The sequence below is a fragment of the Neofelis nebulosa genome, chromosome 9 (assembly GCF_028018385.1).
Source record: "Neofelis nebulosa isolate mNeoNeb1 chromosome 9, mNeoNeb1.pri, whole genome shotgun sequence".
Lineage (NCBI taxonomy): Eukaryota > Metazoa > Chordata > Mammalia > Carnivora > Felidae > Neofelis > Neofelis nebulosa.
The window spans coordinates 76113670-76137479 of record NC_080790.1 but is presented as its reverse complement, the minus strand read 5'-3'; the positions used below and the strand labels follow the sequence as shown (position 1 = coordinate 76137479).

General features: G+C 52.5%; 1 protein-coding gene across 4 annotated transcripts in view; it reads left to right on the top strand.

Moving 5' to 3' along the window:
• SIX3 (SIX homeobox 3) overlaps positions 1–23810 on the top strand; it is a 101783-nt gene that overhangs the window by 10202 nt on the left and 67771 nt on the right. For 3 of the 4 annotated variants that reach the window (XM_058684236.1, XM_058684238.1, XM_058684239.1), the window contains exon 3: positions 134–293. In XM_058684236.1, coding sequence (XP_058540219.1) covers positions 134–293 — 160 coding nt within the window. Of the gene's footprint in view, positions 1–133; positions 1627–23810 lie in introns of those variants that run through there. The other variant, XM_058684237.1, reaches the window with a different exon arrangement.

Genomic DNA, 23810 nt, shown 5'->3' with positions numbered 1-23810 from the left:
GGGTGGTGGCGGGGGGCGCGGGGTTGGGGAGATTGGGGAGCACCGGCGGCCGCCGGCGCGGGGAGGCTGCTTGACGGAGCTCTGTGGCGGGGCCGCTGTCTCAAGGGCTGGTGCCGCTCTCTGTCTCCCGCAGGCTCCAACACCAGGCCATCGGACCGAGCGGCATGCGTTCGCTGGCCGAGCCCGGCTGCCCCACGCACGGCTCGGCAGAGTCGCCGTCTACGGCGGCCAGCCCCACCACCAGCGTGTCCAGCCTGACGGAGCGCGCGGACACCGGCACCTCCATCCTCTCGGTAACCTCCAGCGACTCGGAATGTGATGTATGATAGCCAAGGCCGCCCTCCTCCCCCTCCCCCTCCTTCCCCTCCTCCTCCTTCTCGCCCTCCTCCTCTTCCTCTTCTTCCTCCTCCAGCCCCAGAACCAACCGAAATCAGGATACACAATCATACACACACACACACACACACACACACACACACACACGCACACACACGTACACACACACTTCTACCCCAGCCAAAAATATATAAAAACCAAGAAAAATAACAAACGAAACGCAAACTATCAACAACCCCGACCACCATCTACCGCCACGGCCACCCCAAAGGACCGCGACGCCGACAGACAGTCACAAACGCTGATGTTGCGGGCAGAAAACATAAAAGAGGTGACAATTGTATACTTTCTAGGACAAGCACGGCTTCTCCTTTCGGTTCCCACGGACCCGGCACCCCACCTGCATGACGATTTATTTGTATCTGGGAAAATATTCTCTCTAGTTTAAAACGATTTAAAAAGAGTCGACTATACAAAAACCGACCACCACCACGACTACAAGACGACAAAAGCAAAACAGACAAAAAGAGAAAAAAAAAATAAAACCGCCATCTCTGTTCGGAATTTGTTTAAAAAAAAAAAAAAAAGAACTCCTCGAGAGGGAAATAGCAAATGTTTCTCGCCTTTTGTTGCTCGCTCTCTCTTCTTTCCTCTCTCGCTCTCTTTCTTTCTCTGTTTTTAAGTCCAAGTATTGGTCAAACAAGATGCAATCTTCTGTTTTTTGTTCAGCAGACAATCATTTTCTTCGTAAGCACCTTTTTCTCTCTACTCTGTCACTGCCTGTGTGGGTACTGGTTATAAATGTGGAAAAAGAATAGTTATGACTGTAACAGATTTTTATTTTTATTTCAAAATTTTATATGAATTATGTATATCTTAATGATCGGTCATTTTCCCAGTTTGTAATATATGTGTAGAAATTGCCTGTATATGATATTGCTTTTTCTCCTCTTCCCTTTTCATTCTCTCTCCCCCCCCCCCTTCCTCTGCCCTCCCCGCTCACCTGTCTCTTTCCTTTTTGGGGTTCCCCTCCCACTCGGTGTTCCTGGCGTCGACTTGGCAGTCAAGGCGTGGCATGGCGGTCTGGGTTAGGCAGAGGGACCCCGTCGCTAGCAGAAGCGGAGAGTGAGACCGTAGTATTCTTATGCAAAAGCTATTCCAAGTATTTCTTAGCTGCTTTGGAGATATCTCTCACTCCCCGTAGGGCGCTTTTACTGTTATCTTAACTGCGTGTTTATCTATATGTAAAAACTTTCTAAAGCAAATACAGTATTCTCCATTTTCTTATCACTCTCGGAGACTGGTGTTTTTGTCCGCCCCTGTGCGCAGCCCGGGGGGGTGCAGCGCCCGGCCTTCACTTCCGCTCCAACTACGATACTAGAACTGGGGCAGAATTTTAAGGCTGGGGGTGAGCTTTTTCCTGGAGGTGGGGGTGGGGGTTGGGGGGAAGATGGGGGCAGGCCTTTCGGAAAAGAACCAAAGCCAAATCCTGAAGGAAAGGCTCAGAGGGCGCAGGGGGTGGGGGGCTCAGGCAGGTTTCTTCAGCAAAGATGCCAGGCCGTGGTCCGCAGGAATTATAGCCTCCTGCGGCCCTTGTGGGTCTTTGGGGGTGTATTTGGCATCTTGTGGTTGTGGTTGTTGTTGTGGTTGTTGTTGTTGTTGTTGTTTAAGGGTAAACACACAAGGTCACCAAACCAACCATTCACCCATCCAGAGCAGAGCTGACAGGTTTTATCTTCTTTTTGTGGGGTGGAGTGAGGGGCAGCAGTAGCCAGGGTGCGGAGGGTAGAGAGAGCAGAGGAGAAGGTAGTGTGAGGAGTTTGGGGACCGACCTTTTCCTTGCCACTCGTGTGACTGTATTGACTTGCCTTACGGATCTCCATCTGTCTCCTTGAAATTCCTTCCCGTCTTTTGGGATCAAGTGGAATCTCTCTGCAGCCCCTAAGACACTTCAGTTGGTTTACACTTTAAAAGGAAAACCAAAAAACTCACTGCCTTTTGCTAACCAGGTTCCCGCCTGCCCCAGGCCTCCCCGCCCTGCGCCGGCCTCACAGTTCCCTATGATGGGGTGGCTCACTGAGCCTCTGCCGCTCTGGGCCAGGCCAGCCTGCACCCGAGGAGCCAAAGAGGTAATTTCAGAAAACTTGCCTTCACTTGAAAGTCTAATTTCCAAAGCGAGGAGGATTAGGGAGAAACGTGCCTGGAATTTCGCGCCCGGTTCCAAACTAATTTTGACTTCCGATTTCCTTTTGTCCCCATCCCCAGTCTCGCCATGGGGTTTACACAGGGCCTGGCTGGACAGAAAGGCCGCCAGGCCCAGAGGTGCCCTGTGCGCGTAAGGGGGGCCTTGTGCACCCAGGGCAAGCTTGCCTGCAGGGGAAGGTTTCTGTGTGTGTCCTTACTTAGATCCAGGGCATCCAGATGACCTCGAGAGCTTCCAAGTTCTGAGGTCTGGCATGCAGTGTCAGAATCTCTGCATGCATTCACTGCTCTGGGAAACATTCCTCATGATGCCACACTTCAGGCACTATTGACCTAGGTGGCAGGACTTTGGGGAAGAGCTGCTGCATTCTACCCAGCTTGAGACTCTGTTCTGGTACACAGCACAATGCCTGAGATAACTGGCCCTATCCCAGACCTGCATTTTAAAATGTACTGGCACATACTTGACCCAGAACTTGGACCTGAAATCCAGAGAAGGGGCTGCCTCAGACAGTATAGAGGTTGTGGATGGACCCTACCCGACGGACTAACCGGAACTGATGGGTGGAAGGAGAGGCTGGCTGATGGAGACTGATGGAGAGTGACTTCTGGAGGGGCTTTGATTGGTGAACCAGGGAGCGGACTCCTTTTTGTCTGGGGACAGAGGACAAACTCGTGGAGTTAAAATGCCTCCTTGTCTCAACATATCAGAGAAAGAAAGCGAGTTTGGAGTGTCCAGTACCCATTTCTCTCTCTCTACTGCAGAAAACAGGCGATCAGACTCCATAGCAACCTTCAGCTTTGGAGACCTAGGCTCTGTTGGGTGTCACCTGCTACCTGTCTGTCTTCCTATCTAGCATCCATCACTCTCTCTCTCATATCCTGTGTTTCTACTCAGATCTGTACAAACACCAATACTCTACTGTGCACTTTCTGACCTTACCTACAGATTCTCTGCAGGAGAGGTATGAGTGCTTGTTGTGAGTACTGAAGATGTATGCAATGCGGAAGGCTGGCCTTCCACCGTGCAATCAAGGTCTGCATATAAAGGGGTGTGTGTGTGTGTGTGTGTGCACGCATGCGTGTTTGATATACATGTGTGTATATCACAGTGCATCATAGTGCATCAATGTGTCCAGTATGTGTTTTCTTTTATGTCGCCTATATTGTAGATATTTGTGTGTAGCTTGGGCAGTTTCTGTTTACCTAGTTCTGCAAGAAGTGGCTCTCGGGTACAACTACAGGATGCTGTGTATGCAGAGCCTTTCGGTGCAGTGGACTCGTGTCTCGTGGGTCTCCATTCTGGTGGATTCCCTTGTTCTAGTCAACCCACGGATATGACTCCCAGGCTACCCACCTCTAGCTGACCTTCCTCTGCGTTTAAGGAATGGGGCAGGGGTCATAACTGGCATACTCTGACCAGAGGGCAGAGGGGGAGTTGGGCTCTTTGGCTTCCCCAGTCTGCCCTTTTACCCTGATCACTACCGAGGTTACATTGGATTTGGCCCCTGCCCCTTTAAATATGAGAGTGAGAGAAAAGAGGCCCCATTTCCAGCCAGATCTCTCCTTTTATGGGCTGCCTGCCCATTCTCTTTCAGGGTCCCTCAAAGCCATGGCCAAGGCGGTCAACATCCCAGGGGCAGCCAGGGCAGAGCTCGAGGGTGGGGCCCGACTGAAGCCCTGCTGGTGGAAAAGCCAGCTCAGCCACTGTGCACAGCCCCCCACGGCCTGGGAACCCTGTGGACTGTGCCTTGGGGACAGTGTATGTGCCGCTGTGTGCACTCCCATGAGCCTTGTCAGCCTGGGAAGGCAGGCCTCAACATTAACCATCCCTCCTGTCTGTCTGGCCCCAGGACAGCCCATGGGTGGGCTTGAGCCTGGGCATACACACCCTGTGTGCACCCTGCTCTGTGCACAGCACACTTCTGCCTGGTGCCCCAGCCAGAGCACTTGAGTCTTCCTGTGCGCGTTGGCCTCTGTGTACTTGGGCTGCCTACCCTAAGGATAAGGGGCTTGAAGAATAACCGCCAACCTGGGGCTATTCTCTTCATTCCTGCCTCCCTCAAAGAAAAACAATGGCAATCCAGCTGCAGAATGGGAAGCAAAACTGGAAAAAATCTGTACCAGTCCCTGGCCTCTAAAAGCTGCCTGCCTGAGGTTAGAGAGGCCAGTCTACCTCTTCCGGCCTGCTCACCGCTTCCTCTTTGCCCCCCTCCCCGGGCTCTGGTCCTGAGACCCCACCCCGCCCCTCTCCTTGCCCTCCTCCAATCCTGCAGAATTGACTGCCCAGCGCCAACACAGCTGATCATCCCAAGTGAGACGTACAGCTGATTAAAATGAAATGACCTGGAAGCTGCCACGGCGTGGGGTGGGGATGCTGATCGATAGTGGAATTGGAGGCATAGGAGCCTGGCTGGTTCAGGCTGGGCCTCAGGTTGGAGGTGGTGGGACCAGCCAGGGCTGGCTGGACTTTGGATGTAGGGAGGGCTCCAGTGATGCGATGAGAGGGCCAGGCCCAAGCCTAGATGGGCCAAACTGGGGTGGAACATGCACCTTACCATGGGCTGTGGCAACAGAGTAGCTCTCTCAGCTTCTTTTGAAAAGAGGAGTGACCAGCCTGGCACACTCAGGACCTAGTCCATCACTAGAGTTGCTGGAGCTCAGACCTGTGGCACACTGGATGCACTTGGCCTCCCTCAGCGAGAATGACCCAGTCTCTTGTCCCTCTCCCTGTCTTTCTGCGCCTCCGTGGCCACCTAGGTCCCCGCCTAGGTCTTTGTGTGGCTGTCACCTGGAGCATCCGCTGCTGCCTCAGAGGCTTTCCCTGGCCCTCACCTATCCCCTGCGTGCCCAAGCACCGAGGATGAGATGCCCAGCCCTCTGGGGTGCGTGCCGTGCCCCCAGCTCCCTGAGCTCAGGTCCGCCCGGCTACCCACCACCTTGGCCCCTTTCAGTCCCAGCTGAGTTAGCCTCCTCTGCCCTGGTGCGTAGGCCTAGCCCAAGGAAGGACAGGAGGGAGTCAGGGAGGAGGGGAGCAGTGCTAGCCGGCTCCGATTTCTCCGGTCAGCTGAGCACAACTTTCCATTCGAGTGTATTCATGCAGCGGCTGATTGAGCTCTGCAGTGTCGGGCGGGGCTCCACAGGAGCAAGCTGGCACAGCCAGGCGGACGGGGCTACACCACACAGGCACACACACACTCAATTATCGACACAAATATACCCCTCAACTCACGTGTTATGCACACACCTCAGCCCCAAGCCATTTCATCACAAACCCACGATAGTCCTTTCCTTGTACACCCACCTGCCCCCAGAACAACCTTTGCAGCCCCCATAGACCTCCTTCCCTACACAACACAGGGCTGCCTTTCTGATGTCCTCTTTATAGATTCTACATCGGTCCTCACACACAAACACAAGAACTCCCCATCCTCCCTCTCTCCTGCAGGCACGCTCTCTAGGGCACACGCGCTCCAAATTGCACAGATGCACACACAAACATGCCCCGTCTCACAACCGCACCCTCTACAAAGCTATCCACACCACAAAAGAAACATGTTTGCATAAAACGGCATTAGCACCACTACACATTTGGTGTGCCGCCTGCTATATATAATGGCTGGGGCCAAAAGTTCCCGTATAAGAAAGGGGGCAGATGAGCAATAAACACAGTCAGAGAACACAGCCTCTCCCCATCCACCAAAACAAACACACAGAGGATACGTAAGAGGAAGCCTTCAGACACACAACATGCATGAGCCAACCCAAAGACATAAAAGAAATGCCCCCCAGAGGCACTTCAACCCCCAAACCACATTGCCTGACTCTAGACACTGAGAGGCCTCCCATCTGCCCAACCTCGCCCACTCCCAACACACACACACACACACACACACACACACACACACACACCAGGAGGCTGGAGCCCCAAAGATAGGCAGAGAACTCGATAAACACTGTCAGAGAAACCTGGCTGATCTTGGGAACGGCCAGGAAAAGGGGGGTCTTCGTTTTATAACCCCCCACCAAATGCTCAGGGGCATTTGTTTTACCGAGCAAGAAGGGAAAGGAGACTATTGAAGAGGGAGAGAAATTGTAGAGAAGGGAGAAAAAGGAGAAGAAAGAGAGAAATGAGAGCAAGGTTGAGAGCAAAAGTGGGGAAGTCAGGAACAGGAAGGGAGAGGGAAACTGGGGAGCAACTACTTCCTTGGTTCAAGCGGGGGGAGGACCAGGCGTGTTTGGGGAGAGGGTGTGGCTGTGAGCACAGGAACAATTCAGTCTCCATCAAGTGCCCCGGGGAGCACGAGGACTCAGCGCAGGTGGGACCTGGGAAGTGAGCTGAGCGCTGCGAGTGTTATGAGGTGGGGGGCACATACCCCTTCCCCTGGTGGGCTGGGGGCTGGGGGGTACAGGCAGCTTCCTCTGCCCAGAAGAGGCTAGCCCTTAAGGTGCCCTCTCTGCATTCAGCAGCAGCCTCCCCCCTCCCACTGCACTCTCGGAGACCCCCACAGGCGACTGCACTCACATGACACACACAGCCCCCCCCCCCCCCCCCCCCCCGCACAAACTGCCTCCCAGAGTAGACACTGGTTCCACCTCCCCCTGCACAGAACAGGGCCGCGTCTGCGCGCCCAAGCCAGCTCTCTCCACTTTCTACAAATAAGCTCATGACTCTCACCGATCTGCCCACACTCTTTTTTGGGAAAGGAAGGGGCCTTAGCCCGCAGGAGTGTAACCTTTCAGACACTGAGGACTTTACAGAAAGGTGCTGGCAAGAAAGAAAAGCACAGGGAAATCCACCTCTGCTGGTATCTCCTCAGGCTGGGCTTGCCCCGCCCAGGGCGGAGAGCCTCTCTGCGGGAGGATGGATGTGGCCGTGGGGCTGGGGTCGCTGCAGATCAGGAAACACCGGCTGCTCTTCTCCCCTTGGAAGAGGTGAGGCTCGGGGCCAGGGATGGGTTCTTGGACCCCTGGAGGTGAAGGCAGGAGAGTGCGTGCGGTCCAGAACCTAATAAACGTGTTTGAGGGGCAGTGGCGAGGCCCAGAGGTGAGCGAGAGCCGGGCTGTGTGTGTGGGAGGCAGGCCCCTGGGGCGGGGGTCTGGGAGGAGGCCGACTCCACTCTGCGGGTGTGCGCTCCCCGACTCCCCGCTCCGCCCCCCCGGCCTCCGCGGCGCTCTCGCGCCGGGCCTTTGTCCCCGCGTCGCAGGCTCGGACTCCGTCTTTCTTCTTTCGGGCCGCTGGGAGGCGCTGCGGCCGAAACCCCCCTCCCCCGGCCCGACTCCCCGCTCCTCAGGCCGCACCGCCTTTCCGCACCGGGATCCCCGTGGTGCTGGGCCGACCCGGGCGATAGCCGGGCCCGCGCCTGGGGGGCGGCCTGGAGCCCTTCCAGGACGGCACTGGCTTTAGTTTGCTGGATTTTGAGATGACTATTTACCATTATAACTAATTTGCGACCATTATTAAACAGAAATTCTTAGCAGGGCCTCTTAATGACTGAACGCTCCGCTAATTACGGGCGCGCGCGCCTCTGGCTCTGCAGCCTGACCGGGCCTCTGCCTCCTGCCCGTCCCCACCTCGTCCAGGACGCGCTGGCTCCGCCTGGCCAGGCCGGGCTGGGAGGAAGGACGGACCGACAGACACGAGTACACAGGTGGGCGTATGGAATCCAGACCACGGCCAGCACTGACGTCTCTGAGCTGTTGTTGGCGGCTCTGATTACACGAGAAGTGAAGCTCAGAGAGGGCCATGACTTGGCCGCTGTCACACAGCCAGCCCCTACCTTCATATGCTCCGCCATACCTGTGCGTCCGGTGTCCCCTTCCAATCAATCTTTTTGGCCCGTGGGCTGCCGGTAGGAGAGGAAATACTTTCTTAAGATCCTTTTTTGAGAGCGCAAGATGAGGCAAAGTCAGTGGGAAGGGGCGCGGCCACCTCAGGCTCTGCCTGTCTGGGCACACTCCCCCACTCGCCCCTGCCCTTGGACTTTGCAGGGATGTAGCCCCAACCAAAACGCACCTCCTACAGGGACTGGCCTCTGAAGCCCAGAGGATGAGCAGAGATTTCAGCGGGCTCCTCTCCCAGATGGGACTGAGCTCCACTTTGAACCACCAACGCTTCACAGTGCATGGGAGTCCGTGGTGTGTATTTGAGTCTGAAGTGTGTGTATGTGTGAACTGTGTTGAGTGTTCGGTGAGACTGCTGTGCAGATTCCCATGAGATGCAAGAGAAATGTTTATTTCGTGACCTCTGGACACATCTACCTGCAGATATGCCTGAGGGGGAGGGGACAGTGTCCAGACAGACGTGTGCTTGTGGGTGTGAATACATCCAACTTCGTCCAAAAATAAGACCCAGGGATGCAGGGGCAAGCACAGTGGAGCTTGGCTTTCAAGTTACTCACAGTCCAGTGGATGGTTAAAGTCATCACTGAAAAACAAACAAACCCAGTGTAGTTGCATATAGTGCCCTGGAGAGTGGAGGCTTCAGGATTAATCACAACTTTGGGGATAGAAACAGGAGGGGCTCCTCAACGAGGTGGCTGTGACCAGAAAGACGGATTAGATAGCTTGGAGGGAAGGCCAGGCTGGAACAGAGGGGGCCAAGGCAATGAGAAGGTTCGGGTTCTAGAGCAGGGTGATGTGGCTGGTGCCTGGGTGCATAAGTAGACTTGTAATCAAATCTGAGAGAAGGGTGAGTGGGGGTCAGCTACAAGGTCACACAAGTTGTGTGGCCTTGATCCCATGGGCACTGGGGAGCCAAAGGCAGCTTTGTAGAGAGCTAAAGTGGTCCCACCCAGAGCTCTGCTTCAGAAATTTGGCTGGAGGGAGTGAGGCTGTGACTGGAAGGCCGATTAGGAGGCTATTTCTGATGAGCAGGCAAGAAGTGAGGGGGCTTGAGCTGCAGAACCAGTTAAAGACATTCAAAAGGAGAAATGGGGGAGGATTTGATCAGTTGGAGACCTATGGGCTCCCTGATGACATGATTTCAGTGCTTGCCCTTTTTTTTATGGGTCTATGACTTGATCCTAGATCTCATCCTCTGACCCCCAATTTCTCCAGAAGCATCATGCCCTTTAGCCTCGCATATGGTTCACAATGTTCCTTAGAAGGGTCTGTCAGTGGATGCCAAGGGCCAATTAGTGTGGGGCATCTTGTTGAGAAACCCACCGCCCACCCAGTATGGCCGGGTCTCCTCCCATGCCCACCACTTTCTGCTTTAGTTCCGCTGCGCAGTAACACCCTCTCCGAGTGGGCGCTAGGGAACAGGAGGAAGGGGGAAAGCTTGAGTCGCAGGCCCCACACCTGAAGGGTCCTCGAGGAGTAGCTGGAGTGACCAGAGGAGACCATCACCCTAGGTGCGTGGGAGTGGGACCTGCGCGAGGGGTCCCCGAGGGTTGGAGATGAAGCAGGACACCCAGGACTCGCGCCTCTCCGTGCCCGAAGAGTCTTCGTCTTAGCGCCACGGGTCCCGCGCAACTTCCACGCGCGCACCGTCCTGCGCCCCGTTTCCGCGCGTGGTCCTCCTTGCGGGCTCCGGGGAGGCGCTCAGCCCGGCGCCGGGGTCTTCCGTTTGAGCCACCGGGACGTCAAGGAAGGCTTTCCAGGCTGCCGCGGCGCTTCGACGCGGAGGAGGTGCTTCCAAGCAGCTTAGCGTCTCGTTACTGGACGCCAACCCGGGTTTAGAGCCCCAGAAAAATGGAATGAGTCAGAGTCCAACTCCGCTTTCTCCGCGCCGAGTCCTTCTATTCTTCCGTTGCACCTTGCGGCCTCTCAGTCTGCTCCTCGTGACCAGGGCGAGTCTGTGCGAGTGGGTGTCGACGCCCGCACGTGTCTGCTGAGGGTGGGTGGCTGGGCGTGACAGGTGTCAGGGAGCGAGACTCGGAAGCCTCAGCTTCCAGACTCGCTCTCACGTTCCCGCCTGAGCTGTGAGTGGGAAAGCTCTATTCCTGGACTTGACCCTGTCTGCAGAGAGAGCAAGGATGGGGGAGGGAGAACTGGATCCAACCTCCCCCCCTCCTCCCCGGCCCCCGCCACGCCCAGGGCGGTAAGGCAGGGGGGAGTGGGTCAGGGCGTCTACGTTCCACCAGTGTCTCAAGACGTTTCCAGACACCACGTTAGGAGCCTTTATGACACCCAAAGAAAACTCCGGGAGAGCCTGGCCGGGGCGCTCAGCCCTCCACCCCATCTGAAGGGTTACCCCTTCTGCTCTAGCGGTGCAAACCCAGGCAAAAAGTAAAACCAGGTCCGAGGCGGGCGGCAGCGCGCCGCGAGCCATTGGCGGGTTTTTGCTGCCACCTTGCGGCGGCGGCGCGCAGCCGCCTAGTCCTCTGCGCCAGCCGCGGGCTCTGCCTGGGCAGGCCGCATGCGAGAGGGCTTCAGGGCTTCGCGCTGCTTGTTTTTTCCCAGCACCTCTTACCCCAGGGTAGCCGTTTGCTACTTTTAAAGGGGTCTGCGATGAATCAAGCCCTGTTTTATACCAAAATCCACAGTCTTGCGTCTGTAAGCAGTCTCCACCTTGACCTGTGCGATTTGGGTTAACCTTTCTAGCTCCTGTCTTTTGCTTAACGATTTGATCCTGGAGCTGTCCACCTGAACTTGCAATATGCGTCTGCTGCTAGGGCTTTCTTTCTCCTGCACATGCTTCCGGGTCTCTTACAGGTGAAGCGTGGGGCTCTGCTTCTACGATGACAGTCTGCCTGGCAGGACGCCATCCCTACCTAGCACCCACCTCCCCCCTCTACTCGTGGGGGAGAGGCGCTGGGTGCTGAGCTGTTTTTTGGAGGGTGGTCCTTATGATGCTCTGGGTGGTGAAGACACTGTCTCTCTCTGAACAGTATGACCAGCTTTGGCTAACATATTGAGTTGAATGGTAAATGTCAGAGGTAAAAGGAGCCTTTGGAATCTCTTTCCCACTTAAAGAGATCAGGAAACTAAGACTTTTAGGGTGGCTTAGTCTCTGGCCTTAAGCACACAGCTAGTTAAGTGGCCCATAACTCTACAGAGTCCCAAACACTGCTTACAGGAGGCTCCAATGCCAGGCGATCTCAGAGGGGAGGTTGGTGGTAGGGAGTGGACAGGAGGAGCCTCTTCCTTTTATTTTCTTAAGGCTGGTTTGCTTGCCTGGTTCTCTCTTATGCAGCGTAAATACCGATCCTCAGTCTCTTCTCTACAAATCCAGAATTCTGAAAGCTTTGTTTAGGCTTGTTTGTTTGTTATATTTCCTGCCAAAACTATTTGGCAGCGAAACCTGAGATAAACTGATGTGAGGCTATTTATAGCCCTCATTTATCCCACTTGACCCAGATATCAGATGTTTCACTGTGGAAATATTAATGTGCTTGATTACAGGTACTGCTTTGTACCCCCGAGGTTGGTATGTTGTAACATACGATATGTGCACCATTTGAATATACCTTCCTGAAACCTCCAAAATCCTGAATTCCCAAACATATCTTACCCCCAAAGGTTTTGGGAAAGGGAATGTGGTTCACTGGGTTGAGCATGTATATTCCTTTTTTAAGAATGTTTTTATTTCTGAGACAGAGAGAGACAGAGCATGAGTGGGAGAGGGGTGGAGAGAGAGGGAGACACGGAATCGGAAGCGGGCTCCAGGCTCTGAGCGGGGCTCAAACTCACAAACTGTGAAATCGTGACCTGGCCCAAGTCAGACGCTTAACCGACTGAGCCACCCAGGCACCCCGAGCGTGTATATTCTAAGGATAAAGAAGTTCATGGTAGGAGAGGAAGTTGGAAGAGTTGGAATGTGAATCATGGAAGTGGGTAAACCACGAAAGGTGAACAGAGTCACAGGGCCAGCCCGGCAAAGCTGGTGGCATCCTGGACAGCCTCAGGGGCTAGCGTCTTGATTTCTACACAAGCTGGAGAAGGCAGATAAATCTTGGGGTGAGAGGAGCCACAGAGCCTCCTGGGAAAATTTATCTTTCTAGAAGTTTTCCTGCCATCCAGCTGGAGGACTGCCCAGGCCCAGGACTAGGCCCCTGTCTCCAAACACCATTTCTCCTCCCTGGCACGTCCACACACTGTGTAGGCTTCTACTGGACATGTCATGGTGGTTTGGGCTGGCTGGCTCCCAGACCAAGTTTGGTCCACCACAAACTGAGTGTGGTATCTCGTGAAGTTCCAGGTTATCCTCAAGGAGGGAGGAGATCCAGGTCTCCTGTGGTCATCTGTACCAACTCCAGCAGCAGGACCTGTCGGCATGAAGGGGGCTGGGTTATGTCCAGACCAGCCCTGTGGCACGTTCTTATAGGTGAACCTCCATACAGTTGTGGGATTCCATGAGCCTGGGCTCCTGCCTACTCTTCTGTGACAGGAACCAGAATATTGGGACGAAAATGGACTTAAGACAGGGTGGGTCAGCCTCTTCTGTTCCCTGGCTGGGGACCACCTGAGAAGCTCAGTGCTGGCGAAATAGCCATCAGGCTGGGCCGGGAGGTGGGTGAGGATGAAGGCCTGGCATGGACAAGAGTCTGGGTCTTTCTTCTCATCCTTCCAAGATGGTAGGTGTGAGAGTAACACAGTCTCAGTCAAGGCCCTGGGGGGCCATCCTGTGGCCAGTGGACAACCCCCCCAACCCTAACGGAAATATAAATTTTCCTTTTTCACTTGAGTGGGCTCTTCTCCTTGAGTTGGGGGAAGTGTCAGAAGGATGGAAACTGGAGGAGGAAATACTCAAGGAAATACTCAAAAGGTTTTGCTTTTGAAGAAAATGTGGCAAAGGACATATAACATAAAATTCACCATTTTAACCATTTTAAAGTGTACAGCTCATTGGCATTTAGTACATTCATAGTGTGCAGCCATCACCAATGCCTAGTTCTAGAACATTCTGTCTCTGTGGATGTGTCTATCCTGGACATTCTCTATAATAGGAATCACACTGTACATGGCCTTTTGTATGTGGCATCTTTCACTCGGCACAAAACTTTCAACATTCATCCATTTTATAGCATGTGTCATATTTCATTCTTTTTTATGGCTGAAAAATATCCTGTCTGTGGACATACCACATTTTGTTTATTTATCAGTTGATGAAAGGGGGGCCTTAACGCCTTCCCCAGGGAGGATTCAGGTAAAGGCGGAGTGCCTCCCACCCCCATGCATGGGGCCACCCAGCCTGCCAGTGGCTTGTATTTTAGCTTTAGAGAGAGAAGTCATCTGGGCTGAGTATACTTGGCTGTTGTCGTTTTCAGGGTCCTCCTCCCCAACACACACCCCGCACGGCCCTATTATTTCCCAATATGTTTGTTTAGAACCGTTCGAACTTGATCCTGGATGAAAAGAAGAAATGGGGCCCAAATCGTGCTAGGACAAGAGACAGGGTATCTGAGGGAGCTTGGAGCCAGGGTACTGGTGAAGGTGTGGAAGGCTGGAGGGCCAGCCTGGGATGAGAGCAGGCAGCGGGACGTCCTCCCCACTCCCTGCAGCTTTCTGCACCCCTGCTCCCTGTGCCCGCCCCCTCTTGCATTCACTGCGTGCCAAGGGGAAGTTGCAAGCTTCGCCTTCAGTGGAAAGAAGGGGCTTGCTTCAAGAAGCTCCAAACTTCAAAAATCAATAAAGGTCTTTTTCAAGGATGACTGTAATTCCGCAGAGATGAGATCCCTAACTCAGTTGCAAAACTGACCCCTTGGCTGGGGCCAGCTCTCATCAGTATTTTTTACTGAAGTGTAACTGACAAATAACATTATATTAGTTTCAGGAGTACAACATCATGATTCAATATTTGTATACATTGCGAAATGACCACAATGCATCTACTTAACATCCGTTCCCATGCATAGTTACAATTTTTTTTTTCTTGGAACGAGGACTTTCAACTCCCATTTTGTAAAAATTTATTTTTATCCATTTTTTATTGTTTTATTTATTTTTTGAGAGAGAACGAGCAAGCAGGGGAGGGGCAGAGAGAGAAAGGGGGACAGAGGATCTGAAGCAGGCTCTGTGCTGACAGCAGAGAGCCCAATGTGGGGATGGAACTCACAAACCGAGAGATCATTACCTAAGCTGAAGCTAGACGCTCAATCAGCTGAGCCACCCAGGCGCCCCACAGCTCTCATTTTTAATTGCCATTTCCCACCAAGAGTGGGACTCTGCCCTTGGTGCCAGCCTTCCCTCTTTCCCCAGACCCAGGGAAATGCTGGACTCCACCCTCCAGGTCAGGTTGGGGACAGCCAGATGCCCACTAGTCTCATGCCCGGGTGGCCCGGGACACAGTCCATTTCCACCATAAGTCCACAGCCATGTGCCTGAAGCTTTAACCCTTTACAGGAGACACGGTGCCAAGGGAGGAAGAAAAGAGCCTGGGTTGACTGTTTGCTAGGCAGCAGGACGTGCCCTGGGTTCTTTCTTTTCTTTTAAGCCTCTCAGCATCCTGGGCCCTCAGCAATTTTTTCCCCATTTCACAGCTGAGGACATAGAGGGGCTGGGAGAATTGTAGAGTGCCTGCTGGTTTCTCCTCCATTGTCTGAAGTCACCTTGCAAGAGGGTGAGGATTTCGATCACAGACACCCCTCTCTACCTTCTTCAGAGCCTGATGGTGGGGGGTGGGGGTGGTATCCATTGTGAGGAAGTGGCCAGGGGCCCTGAGTTCTGCAGGGAGGGGGTCGCTCCCTGAAGGCCTGGTTTAAGGATAATCCTGTGGCGCTCCTTTCCCAGGGGCTCCATCAGAGACAAATAGAATGAAGACACACCCCCTTGTCCCTCCAGGTAAGGCTGCTCCCTCTCTAACATAGCTTGTCTGCTTCTGTGGTGGTTCAGTTCCTCTGTCTGGGGCAGAACTCACCCCTTGGCCCTGGCACTCTGTGAGAACTTGGGCTGTGTTGTTTGCAATATTTGTTTAAGGTATTATAACATTAAAACTTGGGCGATAGGAGTCTGGAACTGCACTCTCCTGGAACATCTGGGCGTCTGAGTCACAGGAGAACAGCTCAGAGACAGGGTGGGGTGGTAACCTGAGCCCTGAGGCAGGCTGTGCCCAGAGCAGAGGCATTGTCCAAATAGCAGCAGGAGGGACTTAAGCTGTGGAGTGACACGGTACAGAAAGTGCTAGATGAACACGGCGCCCTCACTGAGATACCTTGGCCACCAAAGAGCCACAGCCACACTCCCCTTGGCCTTACAGGGATTTGGGTGCATGGCTCAGTCCCCCAACTAGATTAGGGTCAGGGAGGGCTCTACCGGGCCCCTTTGGATTGCCCACAGCACCTAATACAAAGCCTGGCACGTATCTGTTGAATCGATGTGTGAATGAGCGGTAAGCAGCAGCTCAGGGCCGTGGACCAACAACCCAAGCACTACCAGAGGGCCACAGAATTTGCCTAGAGAAACCAATAGGTGACCAGGTAGGACACGCTGAACCTGGAAAGACACCCCCAAAAGAGTGGAGGTGAGGATTGCCTGGGCAGGGCAGGATAGCCTGGGGCCCACAAGAGGATTCTCTGGGGTCAGAGGTAAGGGAAGCAACCAGGGAGCTTGCAAGTAGGGAGCAAGAGGGGCAAGAGAAAGAGGGGCGGGCATCCCCTCCCCTCCCCTCCCCCCCACTGGCTGGTGGCAAAACAAGTCTTGTGTGAGTGAGTGCAGTGGGGGCTGGGGAGGTCAGTGGTCTGGAGGTGATGTCTCACTGAAGTACCCAGCCCACCTGTGCTCTTCTGAACCCAGCCTAACAACGGCGTTTTCTCCTTTCTCTTCCTACTGTTTTTCCTCTCCACCCACCTCTCCCCCCTTGCAAGATGGACACCACATCGTGCCTGGCTGCTTCTCCACCATCCCCTTTCCATGGGTGCTTCCCTCCATTGCGTCTGCCACGTGTCCCGGCCTTCAGCCATGTGTTCCCATATTATAGACGGGAAGGAGCTTGCCCAAGACCAAACACCAAAGCAATGTCAAGGCCAAGGGCAGGCATTCTCCTGCTGTAGAGAGGGCACCTGGTAAACATGGGAGCCACGCAAAGAAGTCCCCGCCTCTGGTGCCCTGCCAAAGCCTCCCAGCTGTGGCCACATCCCTCCCACACTTCTGCGGCAGCATATCCCAAACTGTCCTGTCCATTTGGGGCACCTGAGGCTCTTTTCAAACACTCACAATCCCGAGTCCTTAGCGAATCCAACTCCCCGTGTTCTGGAGGTGATTCCTGAGGTACAAGCAAGATGGGAAATCACTGCACCAGGACCTCACCCTCAAAGTGCATGTGTGTGAGGTCTGCATAGCATTGGCCTCACCTGGGGACTTCTGGGGTCTGCAGTCCTAGGTTCAAACCCAACATGCATTTCACAAGACCCTCAGGTGATTTCTATCCACGGAGGCACCCTCTGGGTTTGCAATTCCTCAAGGAGGTAACATTGTGTAGGGGGACAATCCGGGCCTTGGGACCTTCGTCATGTCATGGCACCAGTCTGGGCTCTTGGCTTCCTCCTCCGTGTGTGGGTGGTAACAATATCTGCCAGAGGTCATGATGATCGGGTTAGATGCCGAGCTGGAAGCGTCTCCCAAAGTTTACAGATGTTGTCTGGCCCTTGCCCTGCTGTTGCTCCTTTCACTTGGGCACCTAGGACTCCACATTCTGTCTGCCTTCTCCCTGGCACTGGCCTTCCCATCCTGCCGCAGCACATAAGCCCCTGGAGGACGTGGTCAGCCTGAGGGGGGTGGTCATCCACTTGGCGATGCCCACAGCCCTCCCCCCAACCCGCCTGTGGCCATGGAAACCAGAGGCACCCATCACCGGATGGGCACATACACTGCAGTGGGACTGGGACAACAATCACAGACATTCTGTCCCAGAGGGACAGACCCACTGGCAGGGCCTAAGCCTAGAGCAACGGCACTGGCCCCAGAAAAAGCCCAAATGCAAGTTGGCTTGGGTGATGGGCTGGGCTTTTGCGGTGCCTAGAGCTGGAGGGTGGCTGGACTGGGAGCCGCAGCTGGAACAGCACAGCGGGGAGGGAAGGTGCCCAGAGAAGATGTGTTGTGCCGTCAGACAAGGTATTCCCCAGCCAGTGGGGCTTACTTCTGGAAGGACAGTGGGGATGCTGCCAATCTCCCCAGAGTCCGTGGCATTTCCTGGCTCCAGACAGCTTCTCTTCTATTAAGATTTGTCCAGCAGAACTGCTGGGTCTCTGGAGCCCCTCAGTGTGCCCCAGTCTCTCTATTCACAATAGCTGCGTGGCCTACATTTTCCTTTCCTGCCCTTCGGTTTTAAATTCCATCCTATTTGTTCCCACAAATGTCCCCCCTTGTGTGTCAATCACATGTTCCTTTTTTTTGTCTCAGAAGACAGGACCGTTATATTTACAGGACTTTGTTGAGTCTTGTTTTATTGAAGGCAGAGGTTGAGCATAATTGTCAGACCCTGCTTTCCAACTCATTGTAGATTTCCTATTCTGTCTCCCTGGCTGTAAATATCATTCATCCTACAATCATTTCTGTAAGTTTTCACTCGGTGGCATAGAGTTATCCCGATTTAAGTCACATGCAACAACCAGCTCGGAATTCCTTCCAGGGGTGGAGGTAACCCACAGCTTTCTGGAACACAGCGCTGCTCTCTCCCACATGGGAGTTTTAACACGGTCACTCCTGAAGAAGGCAGACATCCTCTCCCTGGGATCTGATTCAAGCAGTCCTCTTGGAAAACACTTTTCTGAGCAGTCCCACAAAAATCTATAAAGATCCAGAAGCTTAATGTGTGGGAGATATTTAACGTGGCGGGGACCTCCACAATTAGACCACGTTGTGTCCATGGGGGGTGCCTGAGATCCAGAGTGGCCTTCATCTGAGTAACCCATAGTGTACCAGACCTTGGGAGTGGCATGCAGGGTACGCTTATAGGTCTGGGCGCCTTTGTCATGGCTGTGATTTGAAGAGGGGTGCCCCGGGCCTGGGGTGCCACCAGCAGAGACCCTTTTCCTTTTCCTCAGGGCACACGTTGAATTCTCCTTTCAGGAACTGGAAGCTTTTCCCAGGGCATTCCTGCCAGTGTCCTCCTTCTTCCTCCCTCTTTCTCCTTCTTTTCTTCTCCTCTCATCTTCCTCTTTCCCCTTTTCGTGTCCTTCCCTCTCCTGCCTTTCTCGAGAGCCCTGCCCGGTGCCCCCTCCTTCTGGGGCCCCCGAGCTCCCAGTGACAGGCCCCTGCAGCGGGAGAGCCAGCACCCCGCGTCCCCATCCTCTCCCCACCCCCCCCCACCCCCCCAGCGTGTCTGCCCCCTGCCTGCTTCCTCGGCAGATGCAGGCATCTCCTGCTTTGTTTCCCATCCTGAAGACGAGCAGCTGCCGCACTAATTGCCACCAGCAGGGGGTCTGGGCCGGGCTCACACTCCTCCTGTCGCTTAGGAGGCGGCCCAGGGGGGGAGGTGTTCAGGGGCCGAATGCGCTAAGCCAGCACTGAGCATTATTCCAGGAATTTTAAACACTCGTTAAAGGCTTTGCCGTGTCTCACTTCAGTACACATCATGCTCCAGTTACTGCTCAGAACTGCGGGGGCATCAGGCTGGGCAGCACTTATCAATATTTTAGCACGAGAAAGGCAAATGATGTTGAAACATTGAACTATATTTCCATCTGTTCAAACTGAAATGGGACAGGCACAGCTCAGGAAATGGAATACCTCCTCCCCAGCTGCCTCAGAAGCAACGATACCCACTGGCCGGGCCTCTGCCCCTGCCTCAGTTTCTCCTTTACCTCTCTTATTACTTGGTCCCTAGTATTCATACCTCGTGGGCAAACTCTAAGGAGCTTGGTGTTGACGAAGTGTCGGGTTTGTTGGTAGAGCAGAGGTGCTGTCAACTCAAAGCATCCAAGAGTGATACCCCTCTCGTTAAAATGTGCCTCACCCATTGATTGACAGGGAAAAGCCGGGTCAAATGTGTGTTGTCTCTTTTGGTGTCAGAGGACATCATTTCCATCCCCTGCACTGGCTTGGCTCAGTGCCTGCAGACCGTCCCTCCTGCAGGGAGACCCAGGGACAGTGGTTAGACATGAAAAGAAATGCACAGACCATAGCAGGTGTATAACTGCTGCATAAATACAGTAAACAATAAAGTGTTTTTATTATGCCCCCACTGTCCCTGGAATGAAACAGAATTTATTGTCAGGAAAGAACCCTGAAAACTCTTAGTGTTCTATTGTCTCAAAGGATTTGAGAAGTTACTAGGGTGCAGAAAGCCGAGGTGGTTATCATGGACCCTGAGACCAGTCAGCTCAGAGTTAGTGGCTCCCACAAGAGCCCCTGGGGAATCTCCACCAGCCAGACCCCAAGAGGTCTGAGATTCACAGAGTTCAGGGATTGGAAGCATGCAACCCTTGACCTTTTTGCCCCCAGCCCTAAAACAGATGAGGGACTACTGCCTCCCATTGTCGCTCACAGTGTGTTTTTGCAACTTCTTCTTTTGAGGCTGTTCTACTTAATTTGATCCATCTACAGAGAACTAGGGATGGAGTGGGAAAGGCCATTGGGGTGAGAGGTGGGCCCAGAACTTGCAGCCCCCAGGACTCACTCTGCTAAGGAAGATATGTGGACTGGTCTCAAACCTTAGGGCACCTACTAAAGAATAACTTAAGATCTTCACTGTGGCTTCCTTGCTGGCAGCCAGGCCGATGGTAACTTGCCAGGTGCGAAAGAGATTTCCACCCTGGCACCAGCAGGTGGACATTGGAGGCCCGTGTCTATCACAGGGGCTTACGGGCTGCAAAAGCCAGAGAAGCCATCAATTTTATCTATACCTCGGCTTGCAGACAAGGCTGCCCACATCCCAAGCCAGTTGGAGGTGGGGCAGCTTCAGAAGTGGGATCCTCTCCCTCAGTCAGGACGGGGTGGGGGGGGGGCATTGGAGGGGAAGTACCTAGTCGCATCTGAAACAAATATGCAAGTGCTAAATGGCATCGTAAAGTCATGTCAGAAATCTGATATCCGATGAGGCAGAGGCCAAGGCCATTGCTGACACTTCTGGCCTGTGTGAGTCCAGTGGAGAGCCAGCAAAGTGCTTGGCCCTGCAAGGATCTTGGGCAGAGGGGAGGGGGGCTGGCTGAGTAGTACAGAGAGGTAGACCTATTTGTAAATAGAAAAATGTAATGTGTTTACTTCTGTCAAGCTGGAGTGATTTTTAAACTCACTGTCTGTAAGACTCAATTAATGTCAAATGTGGGAAAGACACAGCCCCTCATGTCTTCATCCCTTGACCATAGAAGATGGGGCTGGTAAGGGAGAGAGAGAGGAGGGCACTTCTGAAGATTTGTGAAGCAAGCGCAGAGCAGGGTCATGGTGAACCCTGGTCTAGGAATGGTCCACCCCAGCATCCTTATATACATTGGTCTCAGTGAAGAGCTAGGCAAGACTCTAAGAAGGACTGGTGAGAGACAGAAGGCAGAGGGAATCAGTGCATTGGCTGTGGACAACATAGGTGAGCCTGAGTTGGAAGAATTAAGACTTAATGAAGCCAAGACCTCTTTCTTGAAAGAAAGAAGGAAAGAAAGAAAGACAGAAAGAAAGAGAAAGAGAAAGAAAGAAAGAGAGAAAGACAGAAAGAAAGAGAAAGAGAAAGAAAGGAAGAAAGAGAAAGAAAGAGAAAGAAAGAAAGAAAGAAAGAAAGAGAGAAAGAAAGAAAAAGAAAAGCACTTACAAATATTAGACAGAAGGCAGAAAGGCAAGGCCAGGGGAAGACTCCCCTTAAGTGAGCACTTACTCTGCATGGGGCACTGTCCAAGGTACTTTTTAAATCAATTATTTCTCACAAAGTCTCTGAGATATAAATATTATTAAACTTATCTGACTAATGAAAAAAAAATGAAGGTCAGAGAAGTTAAATGGCATGCCAGATGACACACACAAGGTCACTGAGACCTTTTGAGTGGCACATTCAAAATTGGAACCTGAATTTGTACACTTCCAAGGCTCATGCTTTTCTTTTTATGCTACATGTTGCATGTAGCTTCAATGTCAAGGGTTAGGGGTAGAGAAAAGGAGCAGAGAGAAGGCAGGATGGGGCTTCCAGGAAACCAGAGGGAAAGAGGCATCATGGTGTAAGAAAATTGTGCCTGCAAAGTTACTGAGATGTGGCTGGTCCACAGCCCTGAGAATCTGGAATTGCAGAAGAAATGACAAGAAACCAGGAGGATTCCCATGAGGGTAAGGACAGCTGCCGAGTGAGTGCAGGTGAGCCCGAAATTAAAGGTGCAAGCTCAGAGGCCAAACCAAAACACCATCATGGGGGGCTGGTGGGTCGCCAGCATGCCCGGGGCTCAGCACGTTTGTGTGTAGGCAGCACTGAAAGGGGACCAGAACACAAGGTAAGGGTTGGAGGAAGCAACTTTCTTAACTTCATGAGACAGGCTATTGCTGTTAGGATGCTAAGCTATTTACAATCAGGAGCACAAATAATCACAAAGCTTCTTTTTGTTTTGTTTTGTTTTTAATAAAGATTTCATTTTTTTAAAAGTAATCTCTACACCCAACATGGCACTCGAACTCACAAGCCCGAGATCAAGAGTCACATGCTTTACTGACTGAGCCAGGCAGGTGCCCCAAAACAAAGATTCTTTAAACTGCAAATCTGCAGGGGTGCCTGGGTGGCTCTATCAGTTAAGTGTCCAATTTCAGCTCAGGTCACGATCTCATGGTTCATGAGTTCGAGCCCTGCATTGGGCTCTCTGCTGTCAGTGCAGAGCCCAATTCAGATCCTCTGCCTCCCTCCCTCTGTCTCTCAAAAATAAATAAACATTTAAACTGTAACTTTGCAGAGCTTCATACGGGCTGTAGTAGAATACATTTTTGTGTGCATATACTGCGGCCGAAGGGATCTCCAGTCAGAGGTAATGAGGGATTCCAGGGTCCACCCAGCAACCCAATCTGCAGAAAGTACAGAGAAAATGGGAACTGGAGCTTGGAGAAAGGGTTGGTGGGGTTCTTTTGACTCAGTAGAGAGTCATGGGCTCTCATCAGAAACCAGTGCTCGCAGAGCAAATGCATGTGGAAATGAACATGATAAGAGTCTTAATTGTGAGTCTGCGCCTCTGAGAACCCAAGGAGAGCTGCCTGGAAGACCTCACAGAGACTGAAGAGTGAGCTATTTGGATATCAGAAGGTTGTTCAGGATTTCAGGTTCTCTAGAGTCAAGGTTACATGGCTTGACACCAAATTTTAATTAATTAATTAATTAATTAATTAACTTAAATTTTTAAAAATGTTTATTTATTTTTGAAAGAGAGAGACAGAGCACAAGTGGGGGAGGGGCAGAGAGAGAGGGAGGCATGGAATCTGAAGCAGGCTCCAGGCTCTGAACTGTCAGCACAGAGCCTGACATGGGGCTTGAACCCAGGAACTGTGAGATCATGGATGCCTAACCGACTGAATCACCTCGGTGCCCCGAGACCAAATTTTAAACTGCAGTCTCATACTTCCTAAGGTTTTCCAAGTATGCTCAGTGATGAAGACATTGAAGATAATTATAAATTAAATGCATTAATTTTGGGGTGCCTGGGTGGCTTAGTCATTGGGTGTCCGACTTCAGCTCAGGTCATGATCTCATGGTCCATGAGTTCGAGCCCCATGTCAGGCTCTGTGCTGACAGCTCAGAGCCTGAAGCCCGCTTCAGATTCTGTGTTGCCTTCTCTCTCTGCCCCTCTCCCACTTGTACTCTGTCCCTCCCTCTCTCTCTTTCTCTCCAACATAAATGAGCATAAATAAAAATAAATAAGTAAATAAATAAATAAATAAATATGTTAATTTATTAATTTCTATAGGCAAAAAATTTTAAGCAAGAAATAATGTGAGACTGGTAACATTATGGACATACTTATCATTGTGTTTGATATGCAGCTTGTGAAGCTTTTCAAACTGGCCTGGAGGAGATTCAGCTTATAGCAGTTATTCAACAGTGTTTATTGAACATCGGCTGCGTGGCAGGTAATGTTCTAGGAACTTGGGCTGTATCAGTGGACAAAGATAGTCAAGGGTCTTTGTCCTCGTGTTAAGGGAGATGGACCAAAATAAATAAATATTATAAATTAGTAAACATATAGTGTGTTTGAAGGTGACATGGCTGTAGGAACAAAAAGAGTAAGACAAGGGAAGAGAGCCAGAAAGAATGGGGTAGGGGCAAGGCATGGCAAAAACAAGGTTGTCAGCCTAGACTTCAGTGAGAAAGTGAGAAGTGGGCTGGCTTGTAGGAGGTGAGTCAGGTAAACATCTGGAAGAAATGTGTTCCAGGAGGAGAGAACAGCCAAGGTTGAGGCCTGGAGGTCTGCCACACGGCAGCAAGGAGGCCAGTGTGA